Raw genomic sequence first — 21,215 nt, 5'->3', positions numbered from 1 at the left:
TCAGGGATTACATAATAGCGATTATACTGCTAATCCTGCTTGTCAGTTCTTATTTTTCACATTCGGTCTGTAGTTAGACATCATGACAAGACTACCCATCAAACAAGGCTACAGTAGTTAATACAGCTACAAAAATTACATCGTTCCTTCTGATCGCAAAACCAGACTGATGATGGAACAGGTTTCTATTACTGCAGATATCTGCTGCATGGTGTTTTTTTCTGCTAAGTCGAACTTCCTGTTTTTGTTTTGTAAAAATAAATTTTGCTATGAATATACTAAACATAAGTAATGCTGCAGGTATGTGGGGTAAAGTAAACTCTCCCTAATAAAACAAATCAAATCTTGACCAGTAGATTTACTCTGAACTGGTTTAGGGTAATGGTAGGCACCCAAATTTTTCAGTCTGGAGACAAACAGAGCCAATAACGTCTTCTACAGTATTCTTCTGCAGTTATCTGTTTTGCCATTTGCTGCTGCAGACAAGGGAAAGCAGTTATTTACAAAAACCGCAAGCTCACAACAGAATTGTCTCCAGACTGCAGCTGGACCTCCTCAGCAGCTTTCTCTCAGTGAGACTTTAATCAAATATTTAATTAATAATAACATACTCAGAAGCTTTCAAAAAAAAAAAAAAACAGAAAAAAGGAAAGGATCCCTGGTAGGAAGATTATCCTATCCTATACTTAAGCTCCAGACCTCTATTGCTAGCTGAAATGACTGAACAATCCTTCCCAAAAATTACACTTAAATAAAAACAACTACAATGCTATCTGCCATTACCTAGATTAACCTGCCAAGAAAGGACCAAACAACTCCAAGCACTGTATTTCTGAATTATAAGCCCAAGTATGTACCATTTCTTTCAGAGATCGCATACCCTACAGAACATTCATATGTTCTCCCTCCTGGCAGGAAAGCACCTGCCATAAGTTTCAGTGCTACGAAGTATAAAAAGAGCAGCGAAACACTCCCCTGTAACATTCGTTTTCCATGATGTAGTAAAAAAAAAAAAAAAAAGGAGCAGGCACAAAGGAATCCATGGAGGGCTTGAGATGCATACAGAACTCAGCTTCTAACATGCAGCATTACACATAAAACCAGTCCACAGATAATAGATCCTCACTGTAGGAGCTGAAATGGATTTTAACTGTAGGATGAGGCCAGCTGGCATCTGAATACTCCCTTGAGATAAGCCAGCACTGACACAGAATATGCAATCTAGCATCTGTCTCTAAACCAGAGAGATTTGACTTGGAATAAAGTGACTCAAAATTCACTTTCTAAAACTGAGTAAGCACTTGTTTGGTGAGTAGTATTTGAGGCTTGTTGGGATCAAGTCTTCACCAAACACGTAGCTAAGTAGTCTGAAAAGCTAAAAGTTTGACAAGCAAAACCTTGTATCGAAAACAGACATAACACTAATCTGATAGGCATCTTGTGGTTTTGGATTATAAATATAGAAAAAGATGCGAGTCAATCTCAAAAACAGTATGTGGATCAGTGAGATGACCATTTTGCTTCAGCTTGAGTCTGAATGCATTCTATTTCCCCAGAATCCAAGGTGGGTTCACTTCCCTCTAGCCCCATCAGAATCAGAAAGTAACTAGTGTGTGGATGACCATGACATACAATGCTGAGGTCTTTTGAAGCCAAGTGTTCCAAATCCCACAAAAGGCTGTAGTTCCAAACCGATATGAAAAGGTTTGAATGTCTCAATTCCTTTACAACTGTTAACTGTTATCCCAGTGGAGGCTATAAAAGCTAGAAGGCCAATAGCGGCTGTCTCTGCCCATGAAATCATGTTTGTTTGCCTAATGGCTTCAGTGCAGCATCAAGGCTTTAAGGGACATAACATTGTTTGCTACTGTGGTGTTTTGCTTGATTTTGTAAGCCAATCCCTAAAGACGGAAAGGACATTTTTCAGGATGAACAGCTCTGAACATTCAATCCTTCACAGCAGACTTGACAGGAAAACCAGATCCCTGAAGATAGGATACTTTCAGCAGAATTACCACTGTTCTTAGTGAGTGAAATGTCTTACCTCCTTAAAGCTAGTTTTAGCTGCATTTGACCATCTGAAAACAAACTCTTTCCTAGCTGCTGTGGCTACATGGCTTCTGGATTGCAATTGGATGCCCCAACTGGAGTACAGGCTGAGCAAATTTTACAGACATGTAAATGGTAATGAATCCTGTAGATACATCATATGAACAGAAACAGTTCTGCAGTGTGGCAAACCGAGATATAACTTGACTTCAAAGAAAACAGAAGAAAAGCAAGTCTGGATTTGCCTTATAGAAGTCTTGCATTTAAAAGTGGGTGTTACCTAGAAGGTATGTTCTTGCTCAAAAGCAAGTATTAAGAATGGAAGCAAAATCTATTTGATAAAATTTACTGTTTGAGTTATTCAGGGATATGACTAGATGATCTTAATGCCATGCTGGCCTCAAAGCCTTTGAATAAGCAGCAAATGACTGCATTTCCATCAATCATGCATTAGAGGTGAAATCATATTACAAGCTTCATCCAATTGTGCCAGAAAAATACCATGGTAATAGCCTTCTTCGCTGGCATGTACCCAAATCAAGACAGGATGATAGTTCAATGTACAGTTGCTCAAACCAGACAAAGAACTTCTGGGTTGTGGGGAACCTCATTTACAAATATACATAAATCATTTTAGAGGCCAAAGCAAAGACATCAAGAAGTGTAATTTAAAAACACAGCTTTAAATTGAGCAGACAGAAGCCAGAGAATGTTACAAGGAGATTAAACTGAATCCTGGGATTATCAACTGCATCATAAGAGTGGGGCTTTTTTTTTTTTTTTTAAATATCCTGGTGGTTTTTTTTTTTTTTTTTTTTGTACTTTAAATTCTGAGGTTTTGGAAAAACAAAGCAAGAATCTATCTGGTTCCTCTACCTCTAGAAGTCTCTACCATCCTACTGGAAGCGCTCTCCTACATTCCTTTTTCTCCAATACATCCCTGCCTCCTTTTTTTTCCATTTATGTACACAAGCTGGAAGATGAAGGGAAAAAAGTGAAATAAAATGAAGTATGGAATTGAAACATTAAAACTATGCTCCATACTTTCAGGTAAGGAGACAAAAAAGGAAAAGGGTGTTTATGTCTTATAGTAGTTAATAGGCTGAAAATGCAAGTTCACTTTGTAGTTGTTTAACAGGATGAGAAGAGATACAGAAGAAAAGCTGAAAAACAGCAATAAGTTCTATGTGGTTTGTGTTTCGCCCCTCCCCCCCACTGTTTGCTGAAGCTTTTTGGTAAGCTAGAGCCAGAGGGAACTGATGTCATAAGAGGAGAGAAGAGATGAGCCATACTGGTTAAAAGAAGCTACAGTTTCATTATAAAGTACATCTAGCAGTAACCCACTCAAAAGACCAACCACTTCTTTGTGCTTCCTGGGAAACAGTGACCCCTCTGCCCCCTCTATTACAACACTACCTCAGTCACAAGACTGTGCTATGGCAGCACTGTTCTCCTTCATAGATGTCATGGGGAAATGGTAATTGACTCTTAGCTGTATCAAATGTTACAAGTCCCACAGTATTCCTGACCCTCTCTGGGAGGGGTCTTCCACTTTTGTGCAGGAATGAACTCTCCATATATACACTGCTCACTTGTTAGACTGAAAAAAAAAATCAATTTTACAACCTATTCCACACATTTGGGTCTAGGGGTATTGCTTGCAAGTGGAAAAAATCCTGTATTTCTCCATGCACAGGCAAACTCCTTTCAAAACGTGTTCCCATTCTCATCTTAAGTGCAGAGAAGAACGCGAGCCCTTATTTATGCATAAAACAGCTTCCCCAGTGAGGGGGAAAGGCTTAAAGCCCTTGCAAGTATGCAGTAAACAATAATTATATAGTTTTCCCGTTCAGATGACCAGAAAAAGGTTTTCCACTTTTCTGCAAAAGAGAAGGCTTGATTCCCCAATACATGAAGAAAAAAAAAACAAAAAACAATGAAGGAATAATTTCAAATGCATCTAGGGCTGTTGTTTTTTCCCCTGATGGTTTAAGTAATTGTCTTGACATCTGAAGTTGGCTTTGAGACATTTGCTTCTAATACAGTATTGGTTTAATCCTTATATTAGTTTCCCTGACTACAATATGACTACATTCCATATGTACTCATAAATGCAATATTGTTATATGAAGAAAGACCATACATAGATATATAATAAAGATGCACCTTATGTATAAATATTGTATATGCTCACCCAAGGCTTCTCACAAGCTTTGCAAATTCTAAAAGACATGTGTCTGAAGGCAGACGAAGTTGTCCTTCAGCCAAGGCTAGCTGACAGTCTTCAAATGTATAGTCTGTCACTGAAACTCCCAATGCCCTTGAATAAACCAGAGAAACACGGGAAGCAAGTTAACCTATGAAAACTGAGCAGAATGTTCATTATTTCATTTTGTACAGCAAGAAATTCTGCAACAACTCTTCTCCTTTCTGAAGGAATAGGGGAAATCCCATAAGATAAAGTTTATACACAAAGAATGAAATATTGTACACTATGAGCCCACTACAGAACATATATTTTAACTTTATAAGTACATGAAAATATAAAAGAACAAGGCAAAAAAAATCAGTCTTTAATACTTTCAGAGAAGTAACAAAAATAATTTCAAAGTTATTCATCTATAATTATGTATTTTTTCAAGTTTTAATGTGAAACATTTATAATGTTGTTACACTAACATGAATAAATCAATCATCACCTGAACAGGTGATTGCCTTCAGATATTAAAATTATACAACAGGCAATATTTTTAAGAGTACTCCATAAAGAATGGATAGAACTTAGAAGAACAAGTAAACTCTAAGCAAACATGACATATTTAAATGTATGCAACAGATGGAAGAAAAAAAATACTCCCAAGTGTTTGTGCGCCAAACAATTAAGTATTCATTTTTTCTTCAAACTTGATGCTGTGTGGTACAAATAGCATCAAAGATAGTTCACAAGGAAATCTTGATAAAGCAGTTACATTATATTTGCTGCACTGAAGTTTAGAGAAAGACTGGTTTTTAAGAGGCCTTGAAGAATTCAGTGCACAAATGTAAAAAGCAATTTAGAAAGCAAACAGCTTCACATAAGTTACTCATCTGCCACATTTTCCATTATACTCGATTTTACTTGTACTAGTATAGAACATTTCTGCTGTGCAGCCTTTTCTAGTCTGATCAAGTCCTCACAAGATTTCCTAACTTACCTTCATTCCTTTTATCTGCAGGTTTTTCTACCTCATTAGTAATCACCTTTTTTGTCTATTAAATTAATATACATCAATGGCAAGACCGTTAAAAAAATCCCGAGATATATCACAGTCATTTTGGCTGTGATGAGAATTCTGCATTTAATGCTGCACTTATTATAGCCATTTTGATCTGTAATTGTAGTTTCATGTAATAACCAATTAGTTTCTGTTAAGTAGCCTCTTCCTTAGAACCTCTTAAAAGGCCTTTGAATGGCAGTGTAAGGTACACAAGCCAGATCTTTTATCCAGTGATTAACTTCAGCAATTCTAATACAGTAGTGAGATATGCACTTAATATTAAAGCTACGGATCGGGGTTTCTCTCTTCTAAGGATAAGAAAGTCAAATATTCATGAAAAACATCTCACTGATATTCAAGCTCAAAAGTACTAAATATGTTAAAAGTTAGATATTATTTATAAGCTACTTATGAATAAACAGGACATACACTGTAGTGTTTCTGGACGAATGGCCTCAACCTTGCACAAAAAACAACAAATAGGAAGGGAACAAAAAGAAGCAGCCAACTAAATCAAAAAGATACAGGTGTATAAAAGAGGCACTGGTATTATACCATATGAAAATAATTTTCTTTGGAAGAAGAAAAAGTGAGTGTTTATCGTGCCAGCTTAGACTACTTCCTATTCCCTACTTTCATTCTGTGTATGCACTAGATCACCTTGTTAAAAACTTCCCTGTCAACTATCAGGCAGGGAAACAGATGAATTCCAGGGCTGGAAGAATACAATATAACCCACAAGGAGTACTACCCAGAGTGGCTTACCTAAAGGAATGTGGTAATCACTAAGGTCACGTCCAGTCAGGCACATTACACAAAATTTAATTAGATCTTAAGGCAACAGTAGGTGTAGCACGCAACAGAAATATGGGAACTTACAGCAGAAGTATGGGGAAAAGACACAGAAAAGGAGAAGCTAGTTAAGTTAAAAGAAGAAATTGAAAGGGTAAACATTCATTTGTGGTATAGAATGAGACACCATATTAGGGAATCAGGATAAAAAACTATAAAAAAAGTTGTTAGGACAAAAAAAAGTCCAATATGACTAAGCAACAGATTAAAGGTGGCAATTAGAATGATTTTTTTTTTTCTTAAGAAAATTTCAAGGAAAACAGAAGATGACAGACAAGTTAAAACAATCATAAGCTGGCAAGCCAAAGCAAGAAACAATAAACTGTAAAAATAAATAAATGCTGGAAGCTTTTCAAATACCTCGAAAGGAAGAAGACTAAGAAAGATCAGGCTATTCAAACTCCATGGTAGGTAAAGGCCTGACATACTAGCATCCCAAAACCAACCCCAGATTTAAATACCAATCCCTAAATAATGGTCCCTAGAAGCCTTTTGAAAGAGGAAGAAAAATCTTATGACAGAATAAATGCTAAAAAAAAAAAAAAAGAAGTACGATCTGCTCTTTTAATAAATAGCTGTGTGCGCCCCTTACAGAAGGGGCAGCATTTCAACTAGACTCAGTGCCATCGGTACAGGAAAATTGCTACTACAGCTAATGCCTGCATTGTCAACACAGACACAAACAGGCTTGAGGAGGGCAAAGCACCTTCTCTTGCTCATCTGTTGGCAGTTTTCCAGCCTTTGGACTTCCAGAAAAAGCAAAACAAACCAAAACCCTATGTTTATACATACATCCAGACTTTTAGAATTACAAAAATCAGAAGCAAAGAAGATGAAGAAACAGCTTTTGTTCAGAGTAAGTTCAGTTGTAGGATCAACCAAGGCCAGATAAAATTAGAGTTCAAGGGGCTCCTGAGTTCAGAAGATAAATCACAAGCCGTACAGGGCTAATGCTTTAATACAAAAAGACCTTGATTTCAGCTCACAACACCAAAAAAGCTGAAGCTAGGGAATATACAGAGTTCATTATTTCTGCTACAACTTGCAATTTTTTCAGTTTCTTAGAATAAAGACAGGCATACTAGCGTTCAACGTAAAAACCTTGGATGCAACTGTAATTCACAGGATTTTCTCCAGAACTATTTCAACTCATCTCCAGCGAGCTCTCTCTACTTCAATTCAACTTCTAGGAAAAGAAAGGTTATTCAATTTGAGATGCAGATTGCAAGTGCACCATGTTTTTTTTTTTTATAAACCAGGAATGTAACAGCTTTCCCATGCCTTCACCTTCTTCCCCCCTCTTTTCTTCATACTACCTCTACTTCCACAGTCAGTTAACCTGAAATTGGTCTCTTCAATGTTCAGCAATTTTTTGTGGCCAGATACGCATGTCTACTTGACATACCTTAAGACTTTTTCCATCCTTGCCTTCCCTGAAATGCTGGGTATTTACCTTTCATATCACCACCCAACATGGAATTCCAACGCCAGCTAGTCAGTTCAAGCAAAACAAAAATACAAAAGTCTTCTTGCAAACCCAGTCTGTTGCAGGGGATGACTTTAAGTGTGCATCAGTAGTTGTTTGCATTGCATCAGTGTTCTATTTCTAAAACACAAGCAGCTCTCCTATGCTTTACTATTTGAAATAATCATGGGTGAACAACGAATACATGGAACTATTCTTAAACTCCATTAAAAAGTCATAGCTGAAAATGCAACCTCAATAGCACACAATTCAGTTACATTAGCTTTCATACAATTCAACTGTACCTTCCTCCCCAGAGGACTTAAACACCCACAGCAGCAAAAGAATTAGATTGTTATATAAAGACTTATATAAAGACGTTTAAAAAAAAAAAAGCAATCCCTACAGTTCCTGCTGTGTTTGTGCCTCCCTGCCTTCCTCACCGAGGAAGACGAGTGCTATGTAGTTTTGTACACACTACGGACGATTACAAGCTGCTTTGCCAGCAAGCAAATACACTGAATTGATTTAACACATTTCTTCGATAGTAAAATTAAATCATACATCTGTTTTTATTGCATATTACAACATACTTACTCTGCCATTACACATCTGACGTTATTGGCGTATAACACTGGATTCCTTCTTTCTTCTTCTGATGGAATATACACAGGTAGAAACTGCATACAGAAAACTGAATTATACCAAGAACATTTAACATTTTAAGCAACTTGTATTGCAGTACTGTGGTGAAAGATGCATACAGTTTGTTGCTATTTATAAAATTATATTAGCAAAAGAACTACTAAAACAGTAAAAAAAAAAAAAAAAAAAGAACTCAAATGCTTAAAGATTCATCATACCTCCAGAAATTCATTTCTTACCTCATGGAACCAAAAGATTTTTAATCTTTTTTTTCATTAAGTGGGAACAGGAAGTTCTAAATCATTTGGAAGTATTAGCATTTTCTTCCATGAGCCCCTTACATTAAAATTATACTTCTTTATTGTTCAGCTCTTCACAGATAACCAAGAAAACCATCTGCTACATGAGCTTTGTTGAAAATTAGCTTAAATATTGAGAATTCAAGTTCTCAGGACATCAGATATTTACTGTTCCCATCACATATTTTGTAATCATCCAATTTGTACATTAAACAGTCATAAGCATTTTCATCCTTCTGTTGCTACAGATTTTTCAAAAATTTCTCCTTCAGATTGGACGCTAGGTATTAGTACTCAATTAACAGGAACACTCTAAATGCATGCAGATGACCACACAATTAAACCAGAGCTGCTGGAGACCTGTGATAGAAGAGGCAGCTTTCAGAATGAGATGGCCTACGTTCAAAGACATTTGAGCTTTTACCTATGACTAAGTATTTATTAAACTATGATGTAGGCACCAAGATCATTCCTAGTTTCACCTACAAAAACCCTCAGAACATCTCAATTCCACTAACTCACTCTTCAGATGTAAGGAACAAGAAGGAATCGCTGACTCCTCCCCACACCACATCAGTACAAGACAGACAGTTCCTTTGGTCGTGCAATGCCGTGAGATAATTTATACACTAACTGATCAAAATGTTTATAGTTCTGTGGAAAGCTTCTGAAGTAGAAAACAATTGTAAGAAGCTTAGTTATATTTAATATGGTTACCTATGGGTAGTACAAAACTGGAATTATGATCCAGGAATTTCACACTGGTCTTTAAAGAAAGAAAAAAGAATTGGGAAATAAACATCTATTTTATCATTTAAGCAAATAATTCTTAATAACTGAAGTTAGCAGTATTTTCAGTATCACATAATGGTACAGTAAACAGAACCCAAAATGCTGGGTCATCTAAAATCATTAGAATTTTCTCTCTTAGGAGTATTCAATAATTGAAATAAAAAACTGAATTTACTTTGCGTTTTCCTAGTTTCTCTATATTCACCACTGTAACTGAAAACACACTATTCTTGTCTTCTAGGTTTACAAGTAGTTATGTTGGCCTAGTATGATATAATATATAAAAGGACGAAGAACATGAAGCTAACAGAGAAAGATTGTTCCTTCAAATTCCAAACCCAATTATATTTCTTTTACTTTGAGTTGCAAATTGCTATCAAGTAATTCATCCAAACGCAGGACAAGTTTGAATATGAGGCAATTTCAGAGGTGTTCTATGTACCTGTGCCTAACGAGATGGAAACAGCATTGTCATTTTGGCATCACGAGCAAAACCAGCAGAACTCTGAGCTACTGTGAGGCGATGGGTGTTTGAACACTGATCCTGACAGGCCAGCAAAGCAAACTGACATGAGCCAAAGCAAGCTGCATGTGCTGATGATCAAATACCCTTTTATTCTTTAAGAGATTGCCTGCCTGCTTGGAATTGTTCTAGCATGCAAAAGATGTACAGCCCACTCTTTATAATAACCTATTATAAAGCCTACACTGATGTTTGCTTTTCAATATACATGCTGGATGACATGTATGGTACACCACAACATTCATTTTATACATAGAAACCCAGACCAGGAAACCTCTGATTCTGATTGCTTGGCAGTTAGACCTTACCAGCTATTATCTAATCAAAACCATACTAATACTGTACTGTCTGGCTGTACACCTCCCTGAATAACTGGATCTTCAGCCCTTACTCTGCTATCAAAGTTGGTTTGTATTTGCCAGTACCCCTCTGTTGATGGAACAAGGCAGGAGTAAAAGCCAACTAACTTTGTAGACCAGGGAAAAACCACACAGAACAACCCTGTGAACACAGAACAACTCCTTCTTCCACTACATTCCTCAATCTGCAGCACTTCCTTTACAAAACCAGATTCAATATGTAGCTCTCAAGCATGCTGCCTCACCCTTGCGAACAGCCTGGCAAAAATCTCTGCTCCTCTACACTCTGCCAGTTCATGCTCTAGTACAGGGTATTTCATTTATTTAAAGAAGACCAAAGACCATAACTTGACCTTGTGCAAGATCTCCCTGAACTACAGCAGCTCACCAACTGCTAGCAGCTGCTGCCTCAAAATCAAGAAAGCTCAGCAGTGTTCACTTGTGTGAAAAGACTCGTTTTACTTGCCTAGGGCAGAAAATCATGTTTCCAGGAGAGTAAAAATCCTGCTCATCAGCTGGTTTGTCTTATACTTGCAAGAGGCAGTAGCTCCCCAGCCTTTCTACCTCATATATACCTTACTAGAAGGCAAAATATGAGTTTTGAGATAAAGTCTTTTACACAAGTAGAGAATACTGATCTTTGCAATGGAATTTTTCAAGCATTAAGAGTACTTGAAAAAAATGTTACAAGACAAACATGGGAAAAACAAAGTATTATAAACAGATATGAAGTGAAATAATCCAGTTGTTACACACTGTATAAGCAGGACAGCAGGAGCCTGGTAGAAAACTTTAGAAGCAAAACATATCTCCACTGTGAGCAAGATCTTATCTGCTGTGGGTTACCAAAACACAATACAGAACAGGGAGTAGTTTACTGTAAAAACATTTTCAGATAACTTTATTATCCCTTCTGTAAGCCAGCAGTTCCTATTATCTTACATGAAACTTTTTTTTTATTAAAGTACATCTACCTTTCTTCTTTTTGACACCACAATCAGACCATTATTTTGTGATTAAGATTTTTTTTAAGCTGTTAATTGCCAAAAACTTTCAACTGAAGTGATACTGCCAATCACAAGTTTCTGCAAGAGATACAATAGTTCAGTGGCCAGTATTCTGTGCATTCACTGTTTTCCAAGAATTTAACAAAGAAACAAAACACAGAACATTGCAATGATTACTGTGATTAGGATATGTTGTATATTACAATAGTGATAGTTCTTCCTACTAATTTACCCTGCCATCAGATCCATCAGTCAAAGATGAATACATTTTCACATTTCCACTACAATAGCTTTCAGCCTTAAGACCACAGTGTTTTCCTCAAAACAATGTTAAGAATATACATAAACTCCAATTTTGTGTTTTCTGATTTCACATTCAGAACATTGCAGCTTAATAAAGGACCTATCATGCAGGCATTAAATAAGCTAACTGTCCTAAAAAAAAAAATCACCGTAAGCAGTTTCTCATTCTTTAAAGGATAGTTCTTATTTTGTACATCGGCATTCACACACTTAGTTATCTAACACATGGTTGGCATTTCAGCCAGAATAGCAATCACACTGTTACAAGACAAGAACTTTATTCACAATGCTAACTCTAAGCATAGTTAGAAATATATCTACTCAATTTAAATAAGCAAGTCTTAAGGCAAGTGGAAAACTATATATATATATATTTATTTTTTTTTAGTTTTAGGTTACATTTTCAGATACAGATATATTTGTCCAAAATAAGAGGTATTTATTTATTTATTTTTTAAACAGCAAAAAAAAGTTTGAATGCAAACTTTTACTGCAGAATTAATGTATACTGATGCTACTCTGAATACACTTCATTTTACTGACCTCAATTTCCACGGAATTGTGAAACTGACACAAAGTAAGCCACAGAATTTCTAACCTAAAAGGGAGAAAAAAAAAGGAAAAGGATGAAGAAAAAAATTAAACATAGTGAAACAGTAGTATATTATGCTCTGAAGTCTTCAGGTAACATTCCTACTTGCAGGTATATAGATACAATCATATTCAAATACAAATTTAACAGAAAAGGTCTTTGAGAGTACTTCTACACATTACGTTCTATAAGGGGGGACAGAAGCATTTTATACTGAAATTGCATCTTTTTAAATTTTATACTGAAATTGCATCTTTTTAAATTTTATACTGAAATTGCATCTTAAAAGACACCCAAAAGGAAAAAAGACAAATAGTAACATATACAGGTACTCATACAGACAACAACATGAATTATGTATGCAGCGTACATAAAGAAATGGCAAGTCTGTTTCAGGAAAATGCTGTATTCAACAGAGTTGACAAGATAAATTAAAACCACTATGATTATATCTTTACCTTTGTTTAGAATCAAATTATACTTCAGAAATCTGTTAATGAAACGCAGTACATGTGTTTCAGTAGTCTAAGACACAAGATACTGCTTTCTAAGGTCGACTTGATTCCAGTAGTGATCAAATTCAGGAAACGAATTAGTAAACCTAAGTTAGGGAGCAGCGTTAGTAGGCACACTTTATACAGTATTTGGGTACGTACAGCAGCCAATCACTACGTTAGAAGTGCAGATAAAAATCCTCTTAGGCAGATAAAGTGCTAGAAGCAGTACTAATTTGCTACACACACATTCAGGGATGCAGCATGTTTTTTGCCTCCTTTCCAATTTAACTTCCAATACATTAAAACAAAGAAAAGGTACAACCACCACTATACAACTTATGACTTCATGTTTACACCATCAACAGTAAATGTGAAGATCTGATTTCTACAACCTACTCCAAGAATATTAAGAACAGCTAATAATTTACAAGCACACCTTTCTCACTTCCAACTCTATAATCCTCTAAGATACCTAAAAAAAATCTGCCAACTTGTTTTTATACACTAACCTTAAAATGAAAACATTAATAAAAAGTTGATAGAAGCCATATTTAATTCAAGTCTGAGGTAGAGAAAATTTAAGTTGTATGTTGTTGACAAAGTCTTTGTTTTCAAGGTGCAGTCAAGTTAATCTGTGCTGAATAGCATCAAACTAGTAAAAACATTACTTTCTGAAAGTGTTCAGTTTCCATGAAACACATTTTCAATCTATTTTATGGGCCACATCAACTTTGAATATCCTGCCAATCTTCTGTAAACAGAATACGCCTGGATACTGCAACATTTTCAGATTAAGTTCTGGCTGACGCCAAAACAAAATGACATAAGACAACAGATGTTTGAGACAGTGAATGTAGCAGCCATAACAGTATTTTCTGCTAAGACATCAGAAATACATTTCAGGCCACTCAGGAGAATTAAACCTAATTAAGTAAAACTGTAATTTAAATGGCCCAAGTGAATTTGCATAACATTACATGCTACTTCAGAATTTGATTCAGCTTTCATTTGTTTTAAATTTATTAGTAGGGGTCAACACTTCTGAATGAGAGTATTGTGTTGTATACATTTAAGTGCTTTGAGGTAACACATCTACAAGTTCCTCCCCAACTCCTGTATGTTCCTGACTCCTCAGATAGGACACTAAAGTTGGAAGTTTGGAAGTTTTTAAAGCTGCAAGTTTTAATTGAAAGTTTTTTTTTTTTTAAATGATTTCAAGTCTCCAAAACTGTGTCTTTAATTAGACCTGGCTCCTAGTCCAATTAAAGCTGAAAAAATCCTAAATTACTTGAATTCTGGCTTATCACACTGGTTTTCTCATTCCTACTAAAATGCAGGATCTCAGGTGGGACATTTAAAACAGTAGCTCCAAAGGAAGAAGCTAATGGCAAACTATTAACCACAGAATCCAATTGCACTTAACTTAGGGTTGAAAATTTCTGGGTTTGATCTTCATTTAAACATTTCAGAACTTCTAAATTGACTCCAATGTTGAAATAGTGTGGAAAAAAACACCACCATTTAAACAAGCCCAAACTCCTCCATTTTGTATTTTACTTTATATGAATTTGCTAAGGAACCTCTAGAATAACATTTTGTTTTAAAATGAGTCAAAGTTACAAATCAGGCAAGATAATGGAAACAATATTTTCAAATTCCCTAAGTGGGATGACTGTCTCCATGGGACTAGACCAATTTCAAACAATAGCCATACAGACTTCATACAGACACTCCAAATCAACTTGCAGGCAATAGAATATGTAGAACAGAAGCATCTTGTTTTACTTCAGGCTCAAAGGAAAAAGAAAAGAAATAAAATTCATCCAGCAAGCCATCAAAACCATAGTATCAGAAATACACTGTTTATAACTGGATTCCTCTAACTGAACATTATCATAGTTGGGGAATAATGCATGAAAGACAAAAACCCACAGCACAACGCAATAGCCAGCAATTACTGCTTGACTATATACTTCTACAAATCATGTAAATAGAAAACTAATTAAGGAAAGCAATTATGATGGAAGCAATAAAATATAAACCACTTACGCTCCTGGGCCTTGCCATGTCCATGTGATTGTATCCTTAGAAAAGAAAGCATAACAGTTTTAATTATTGCACTTTAAACTTCTGTTAAATTATAAATAGCATAACTGATGACATACGACTAATAGGTTTTCATGGAAAATTCAATTCAATTTCCACAAGTTCTTAGTCCCAACATGAGTAAGCCAAAGATAGCAGGAATCAAACTCTTATGAAGCTCGGAAACACCCACTAACTCAGCTCATAAATGTGGTATATCTGTATCTGTATTTATAAGACATTTAAAGATTCAGGGAATTCTTAAAAAGCTGTTAATCTTGGAAAAGAGTTTTTTTTTTTTTAAACCACAAGCTGATGTTCCTTGAGATTCTCAGTCCATGTGCATTTTCCTGACCCACCCTGCTGGACAGGGTGTCCCTCAAGTGTCCCCACACTGTAGCTGGACCTCCCAGATATGAGCTCTGTGACACTTTTCAAGTGTCTGAGACCTGTAGAGATGATTTAATGGAAACCCTCTCAACTGAAAAGAACTAGTAGGACCAGTAAGACCACGTGTTTTATCTCAAACAGGATTTTTCCACTTGCCTTTTTTCCCCTCACAGATGGCATCTATCCATCTGCCATCCAAAAATCAAAAGGTACAAGACATCTAAACCCATCTAGCTGCTCTCAGGGAAGACCAGCAACACTTTTAGATGGCTGACATGAAAAAGTTCACAACTCCAAATCCCAAAGCCACATGGAAACATTTCTTGGAATCCACAATTATAATCCTGCTCAGAAAAGAGAACTGAACAAGTAGGGGGTGATGCCTAGCAGGAGTTTTAACCTCCCTTCTGCTACTCAGAAATTACTGTCAACCGTTACTGAATTCTAACTGATTTTTTATTGCAGTAAAAGGGTCCTGAAAAAGATGGAGATAATGCCTTTATGAACTGTCAAAAAAAAAAAAAAGGAATTACTTGTGTGTAAAACACTAACAGAGTGCAAATAGCAGTTAAAGAAGTAAACAAGATGCAACTAGCCAAAAGAGAACAGAGACCTTGAAAGGAGTATATAACAGATCCCAAAAAGGAAGATGACAAAGGTCACAAAATTTTTAAACTGTAAGATTAAGAAATAATGTAGGAAAAAACTGCAATACTTGGATACTTGATTTACATGTAGGAGCAAGAATGCAAAAACCTGAAAATGAGTTCCAAGTATTTTGTTTGTTTGTTTTTGTTTTTTTTTTGATTAACTGGGAAAATCATGAACAAGTCACTACAAAGCCAACAGAACTCAGGAAATTCATGTTTCTAAAACCTTGGAAAGATTTCTATTAACCTACTGAAAATTTTCTAGGATTTCTATTAACCTACTGAAAAATTTCTAGGTTAGTTCTATGCTACCGCAGAAAATCTTTTTAAAGAGTTTAGGTGATCAATCACGTGCCATTATCGTGAAAAAATCAATTTAAACTCATTTTAATTACGACTTAAAAAACGTGACTCAAGGAAAACTGAAAGAAGGCAGTACAGGCATGAAAAGTGAAAAATACGACTGATGTGATAGATCAACAGCCTTAAATAAGGTCAATGCCTCATGAAGGACTACTAAGAATTTAAATTTTTACTTTCAACAGTTATTTTAAAACCAAAAAAAATATCATTAAAAAGTATTCCATTTCCAGCAATCAACATGGGTGCACGAGTGTAGACTTCTCCACTTAGTGATCTTGTAGAACTTGGTCTATAGTTCTGCTGTGAAATAAAATTCTTATGGCAATTTTGATGTCTCTGGTGATACTGCAAGTAAACTCAAGAGGGGCTTTGTTTTTCCCATAAAGAGCTTCCATTTATAAACCCTGACCACTGAAGAGTAGATGGCTGATGTTCTCTCTTACCAGGGACTAGATTTGCCATAATAGAGCACCAAAGTACTACATGTATCTCACTCATCTCCCTAAATTACGACAGTGCAGGAGACAAAGAAAAAGCCAATCCCCCTGCCTTTGGCTGGGCAAAGGATCCCTGAAAGAGAGTAGATATTTTCAGAATTCAGCCCTCGATAAACTCAAATAAGCAACATATCTAACAACAGTCTTGTGAGAAATTCCCAATACAAATGTCACGATAGATATGAAGGCTTTTTCTCATCGAGAACATTTGGATGCAACAGCGAAAAGGAGTAAATGCCAGGGAGCGCAGAAGAGGATTGCGTCCTTCAGGAGGGAGAACTATTTAGTAGTAGGCTCCTGCTAACATATACTTTTATAATGAAAAGAGCAAGCAGAAGACAGTAAGTGGTGTTTTCCATACCTGATGTAAGATACTTCACAGCTACCAACTTATGCTCACAGACAGCACACACTCTGCTAACACTGAAAGAACACTTTCAAACTTTTATATCTATTAATGGCCCTTTGGATGGTGTGGAAGTTCATCTTTCACATAACTATATTTGACATAAGGAGATGCTGAGAATCATACCAAGCTATAAACATAAGAGCAAACATTGTATCAGAAGGAGAGCAAGCATGTAAAAAAATACAACCACTCAGCTCTGACACAGTAACACCAAAGAGATGCTGCCAAACCACACAACAAATAGCACAGCTAATTTCAGAAAACACTTGGACATCAAAATACAGTTAAAATAGATCTGTAATATTTAGAGAGGTACATAGCCTTCCATAGTTAGTAGCACTCTGCTAGAAGATTCAAATTAAGGAAGAGCTATATGCACAATGAAGGGAATTAACATAAAAATGAATTGCAAAACAATTACTGTAGAACCTGTGGATGGGGTATCTGAGTGTTTCCTTTAAATGGAATATAATCAGTAGCTGTCTAACATCCTACATGTAAAATACTACCAGACAAACTAGGAGAACAAAAGCAAATTTTGAATTTCAGGTTTAAACAACATTTTAAGGCTTTTAATTTCTTTCTGATCATGCATCAAGAGGAGCAACAGAGTAACATACTATTCCTAAAGAAACATTGACACAGGACCAGAGGCATCATCTGGTGCGTAACACTGACAAGCCCTAAGAAGAAAGTTATTTGGGACAACACTGACTGGAAAAGAAGTGACGTTAAACAGAAACAGATCTATTTGCTAGAGGAGAACTGAATTTATATCATTTTTTGACATGTTTCAGTCCCTTGCAGAACAGTAGTACTTTACATAGTTCTTGAACATGTAGGGTACAAGGAAGTAAGTATGTAAGAGCGCGCACACCTGCTATATTCACCCCAGGCTCTAGCCTCCAAAACCCTCCCTGAACGGTCAGGAGCACTCAAGTCCGATCCCTCTTTCAGAAGTTGGAGCTCCGAAGGCAGAGCACAATGGCTAGGCTCAAGCTAAAAGCAGTGGAGTGACTGAACACAATGCCTGACTCGAGTTTGCTGGCTAAGAAAAGAACTTAAATTCTTCTGTAAACCCAAAATTATACTACGCAGTGGTCAAGTATACAGAGAAGAAGCCAGCAATGTAGTCCTACCCTATGAAAACCATTATCTCCCTACTCCATTCTTTCTTGCTACTTAACTCTTAACTGCAGCCTAGTCAAAATTTAACCTTTATATACCACTGTATCGTACTCCTCCTTCCTCTCGCATTCCAAATTTGCTACAGGTCTTCTGCAGACCCCAAGCTAATCTAAATTTAAGTATTAATTGCAGTTATTCTCCTCCCCTTAAATTACTCAGCAAGGCACTGAAACCTAGCAGTATTTTACAGTAAGGAACAAGTAGGAACAAGTGAAGTAACATACACAGATTCAGGCCTGTTGGATATCTACATCGATATTTACAGGTTTAAGACATTTTGCAATTAAAAAAATAATAATAATAAAAAAATGCAATAATAAAAAAATTACAAAAGCTCAAAAATCCACATTGATTTACTTCAATGTGAGAAGTTTCAGTCTCTTAATACAGTATTAGGAGCATTTATATTAGCTTAGAAACACTGCATATTATGTACTACATATTTTTAAGATACTTGCAGATTAATTTTGGTAGCCTTATTAAAAATATGAGAATATCAAACAATGTATTTTTTATATTTTATATATTATAGTTTTATAAATATGCATATTTGCATTTTAAAGTGGCAGTGCAATAAAGGTTTTAAAAGCTACTCAACTTTTTCTTGGAAATAATTATGTAATCAAAAGTCATGGGCAACCCGTTACAACGCACTTAATTCTACATGAGCTTAGCAGCTGCTACACTTGTCACAGCATCCCCAAAGATAATCAAGTTACTGCTATCACACCTGATCTCAGTCAACAGCAAGTGGTAGTCTATGCAAGTTGAATAAAGGACCTAAGAAAAGTTATTTATTTTTAAAAATCAAGCATATTTGATATCAAGCTGTAAATTGATGGAAAGATCAATGCATGAAAAAACTTCAAAACATAAGCGCTCAGGAAATGAAATTCATCCTTACATCAAGGGGTTGTTAACAGGCTAGTCAAGGAGAGATGACATGAGACCTGATGTGACACACATCACCAAAGAGGCAAGGTAGTCCTTATTTTACTTCTGACACTCCTCCCACCTTCCCCTACATAATGTCCATTTTAATAAGGAGACAGACTGGACCTGAAAATAGCCCCAGAGGGCTCAAAAAAAGAAGTTCAATTATAAAAGCTAGCAAAGTTGACTGGGAAGTATCTAATTAACTGAGGAATGCAGAAAGACAGGATTCTTGCTGCAATAGGACAAGAAAGTATCCACAACAAGAAAGCTGAAATAAAAAAAATGTAATCCTTCGTGATCTTGAGGTAGATCTGGTGAGCTTCATCTTCATTTGCCTAGACCTTTACAAACATTTTTAACAATTGTTGATTTTAGATATTGTAAAGAAACACACTGCATTTTACCTTAATCTGACTTATACTGAAGGACTATTTCAAACTAGCTAGCAACCAAGTGCAAAGTGAATGTAAAACATGGACAATGAGACACTTTATAAAGGTGCCAAGATCCCCAACACATTTTTCTATTATCATTTAGCTAGTTGTGTTAATTTGTGACTAGCATCCTCACACTCAGCAGGTGCAGATGTACCTTCCAGAAATAAATGAAGAAAACTCCCCAGCACACAGTGCAAGAATGGGCAGTGCCTCAGAACAAGTGTCAGTTTCTGTCTAGGACCTTTATGTCTTGTCACATGCACAGTACTTCTCACAACAACCTGAATAACTTTCAAAGCACTGTTTTAATGGAGTAACTTAATAAAAGCGGAAGCATTTAAATTTTCAGTTAAGTCTATTTATCCTCCTAGAAGCTTAAGGAATGCATACTTAGCGAATAAGCATTTATTAATACTTTCCAAATTTCTAATTTCTAATTATCTAACCTACAAGGTTACAGAAATACCAATGAATTTAGAGGAAAATGCCCCACGTTTCCAATTACATTGCGAGCTGAACTTACCAGTTTGTTTGGGTAACGTAAAACCACTGGCTGTACAGGAACTCCAGGAATAAATGCTCCTAGAAGGAACAAGACACATCATTACCTTATAGCATGTTTTGGTACAGAATTTATTGCAGCAAAAGATTTTATGATTAATGGTCTGATAACGTATAAGGATTAGTTGATAGAGAAAAAAGACCCAGAAGTAGCCTCAGAAGTAATTAAAAAAAAAAAAGGAGAGTGACAGTGTATATCCACCTTTTCATAAGGTAAGACTATGAATGTTTACTTGCATTTTCTAAATTATCCTTTACATAAATTGTCATGCACACATCTCAGAGCCCAGTACCAAATTCAACTTGATAAATTATTATGAAAATTAAGAGAACATGCAAGATAGTTAAGTCAAAAGATTCCTCATGGTCAACAGTATTTTTTCCATGAAGAATCTAAACTTTCTTATGCAAAAGAAGCTCTCTACATTTAGCTAAGCAACACTGGTTTAGAGGAAATGTATCATCTCTGAAGTAACAGAATGATTTTCTTTTTTTCCCCCCACCTTAATTCCCCTCAGAGGGTCTTGTTTTTAGTCAGTTATGTAAAATGCAATAGAGTATTCTGAACCAGAGCTATTGCATAGAAGTGTCACTTCATTTCATGTGAAAATTATGGTTCTAATAAGCGGCACAAAATCTACGTGTCATTTGCTAATCTTTTTCTTTATAATTATCTTACTCAACATTCTTCTAAACATCTCTTTCTTGTGAAAACATTTGGTTTGAAAAGAAAACTTAAACTAAGTTTTGTATGGTAATTTACTAAATACTGCTGAATATTCCAATTAAAATTAAGAACCAAATGATGAAAGTACACTGTATGCTTAGCATTATGTTTATTTTACAAAATGAATAATTACATAGACGTAAAAAGAAATATTGCTAGTGGTGTATAAACATCTTTAATGAAGGTTGTTCGAATGGACCTTGCAGAGATGTGGTTCTTGGCCCAGTGGTACTTTCTATTATGTCTCTAAGAACAGCAGCCTAAGCAACTTTCGAAGATGACAAAATCTGAGTGGTAGATGACAACACTACTGTTTAAACAAAGCTAGATAT

General features: G+C 35.8%; 1 protein-coding gene across 2 annotated transcripts in view; it reads right to left on the bottom strand.

The window, feature by feature from the left end:
* Positions 1 to 21,215, bottom strand: part of LPCAT1 (lysophosphatidylcholine acyltransferase 1) — a 52,242-nt gene that overhangs the window by 13,306 nt on the left and 17,721 nt on the right. Inside the window, exons 6-10 of one of the 2 annotated variants that reach the window (XM_083824328.1) lie at positions 20,119 to 20,177; positions 14,690 to 14,724; positions 12,095 to 12,149; positions 8,221 to 8,303; positions 4,244 to 4,369 (exon numbers count right to left, since the gene is read on the bottom strand). In XM_083824328.1, the coding sequence (XP_083680454.1) occupies positions 4,244 to 4,369; positions 8,221 to 8,303; positions 12,095 to 12,149; positions 14,690 to 14,724; positions 20,119 to 20,177 (358 nt within the window). The remainder of the gene's footprint in view (positions 1 to 4,243; positions 4,370 to 8,220; positions 8,304 to 12,094; positions 12,150 to 14,689; positions 14,725 to 20,118; positions 20,178 to 21,215) is intronic. The other variant, XM_083824327.1, reaches the window with a different exon arrangement.

The sequence above is a fragment of the Anser anser genome, assembly GCF_964211835.1.
Source record: "Anser anser genome assembly, chromosome: 2".
Lineage (NCBI taxonomy): Eukaryota > Metazoa > Chordata > Aves > Anseriformes > Anatidae > Anser > Anser anser.
The sequence above is the reverse complement of the archived record's forward strand: the minus strand, read 5'-3'. Positions and strand labels throughout refer to the sequence as shown.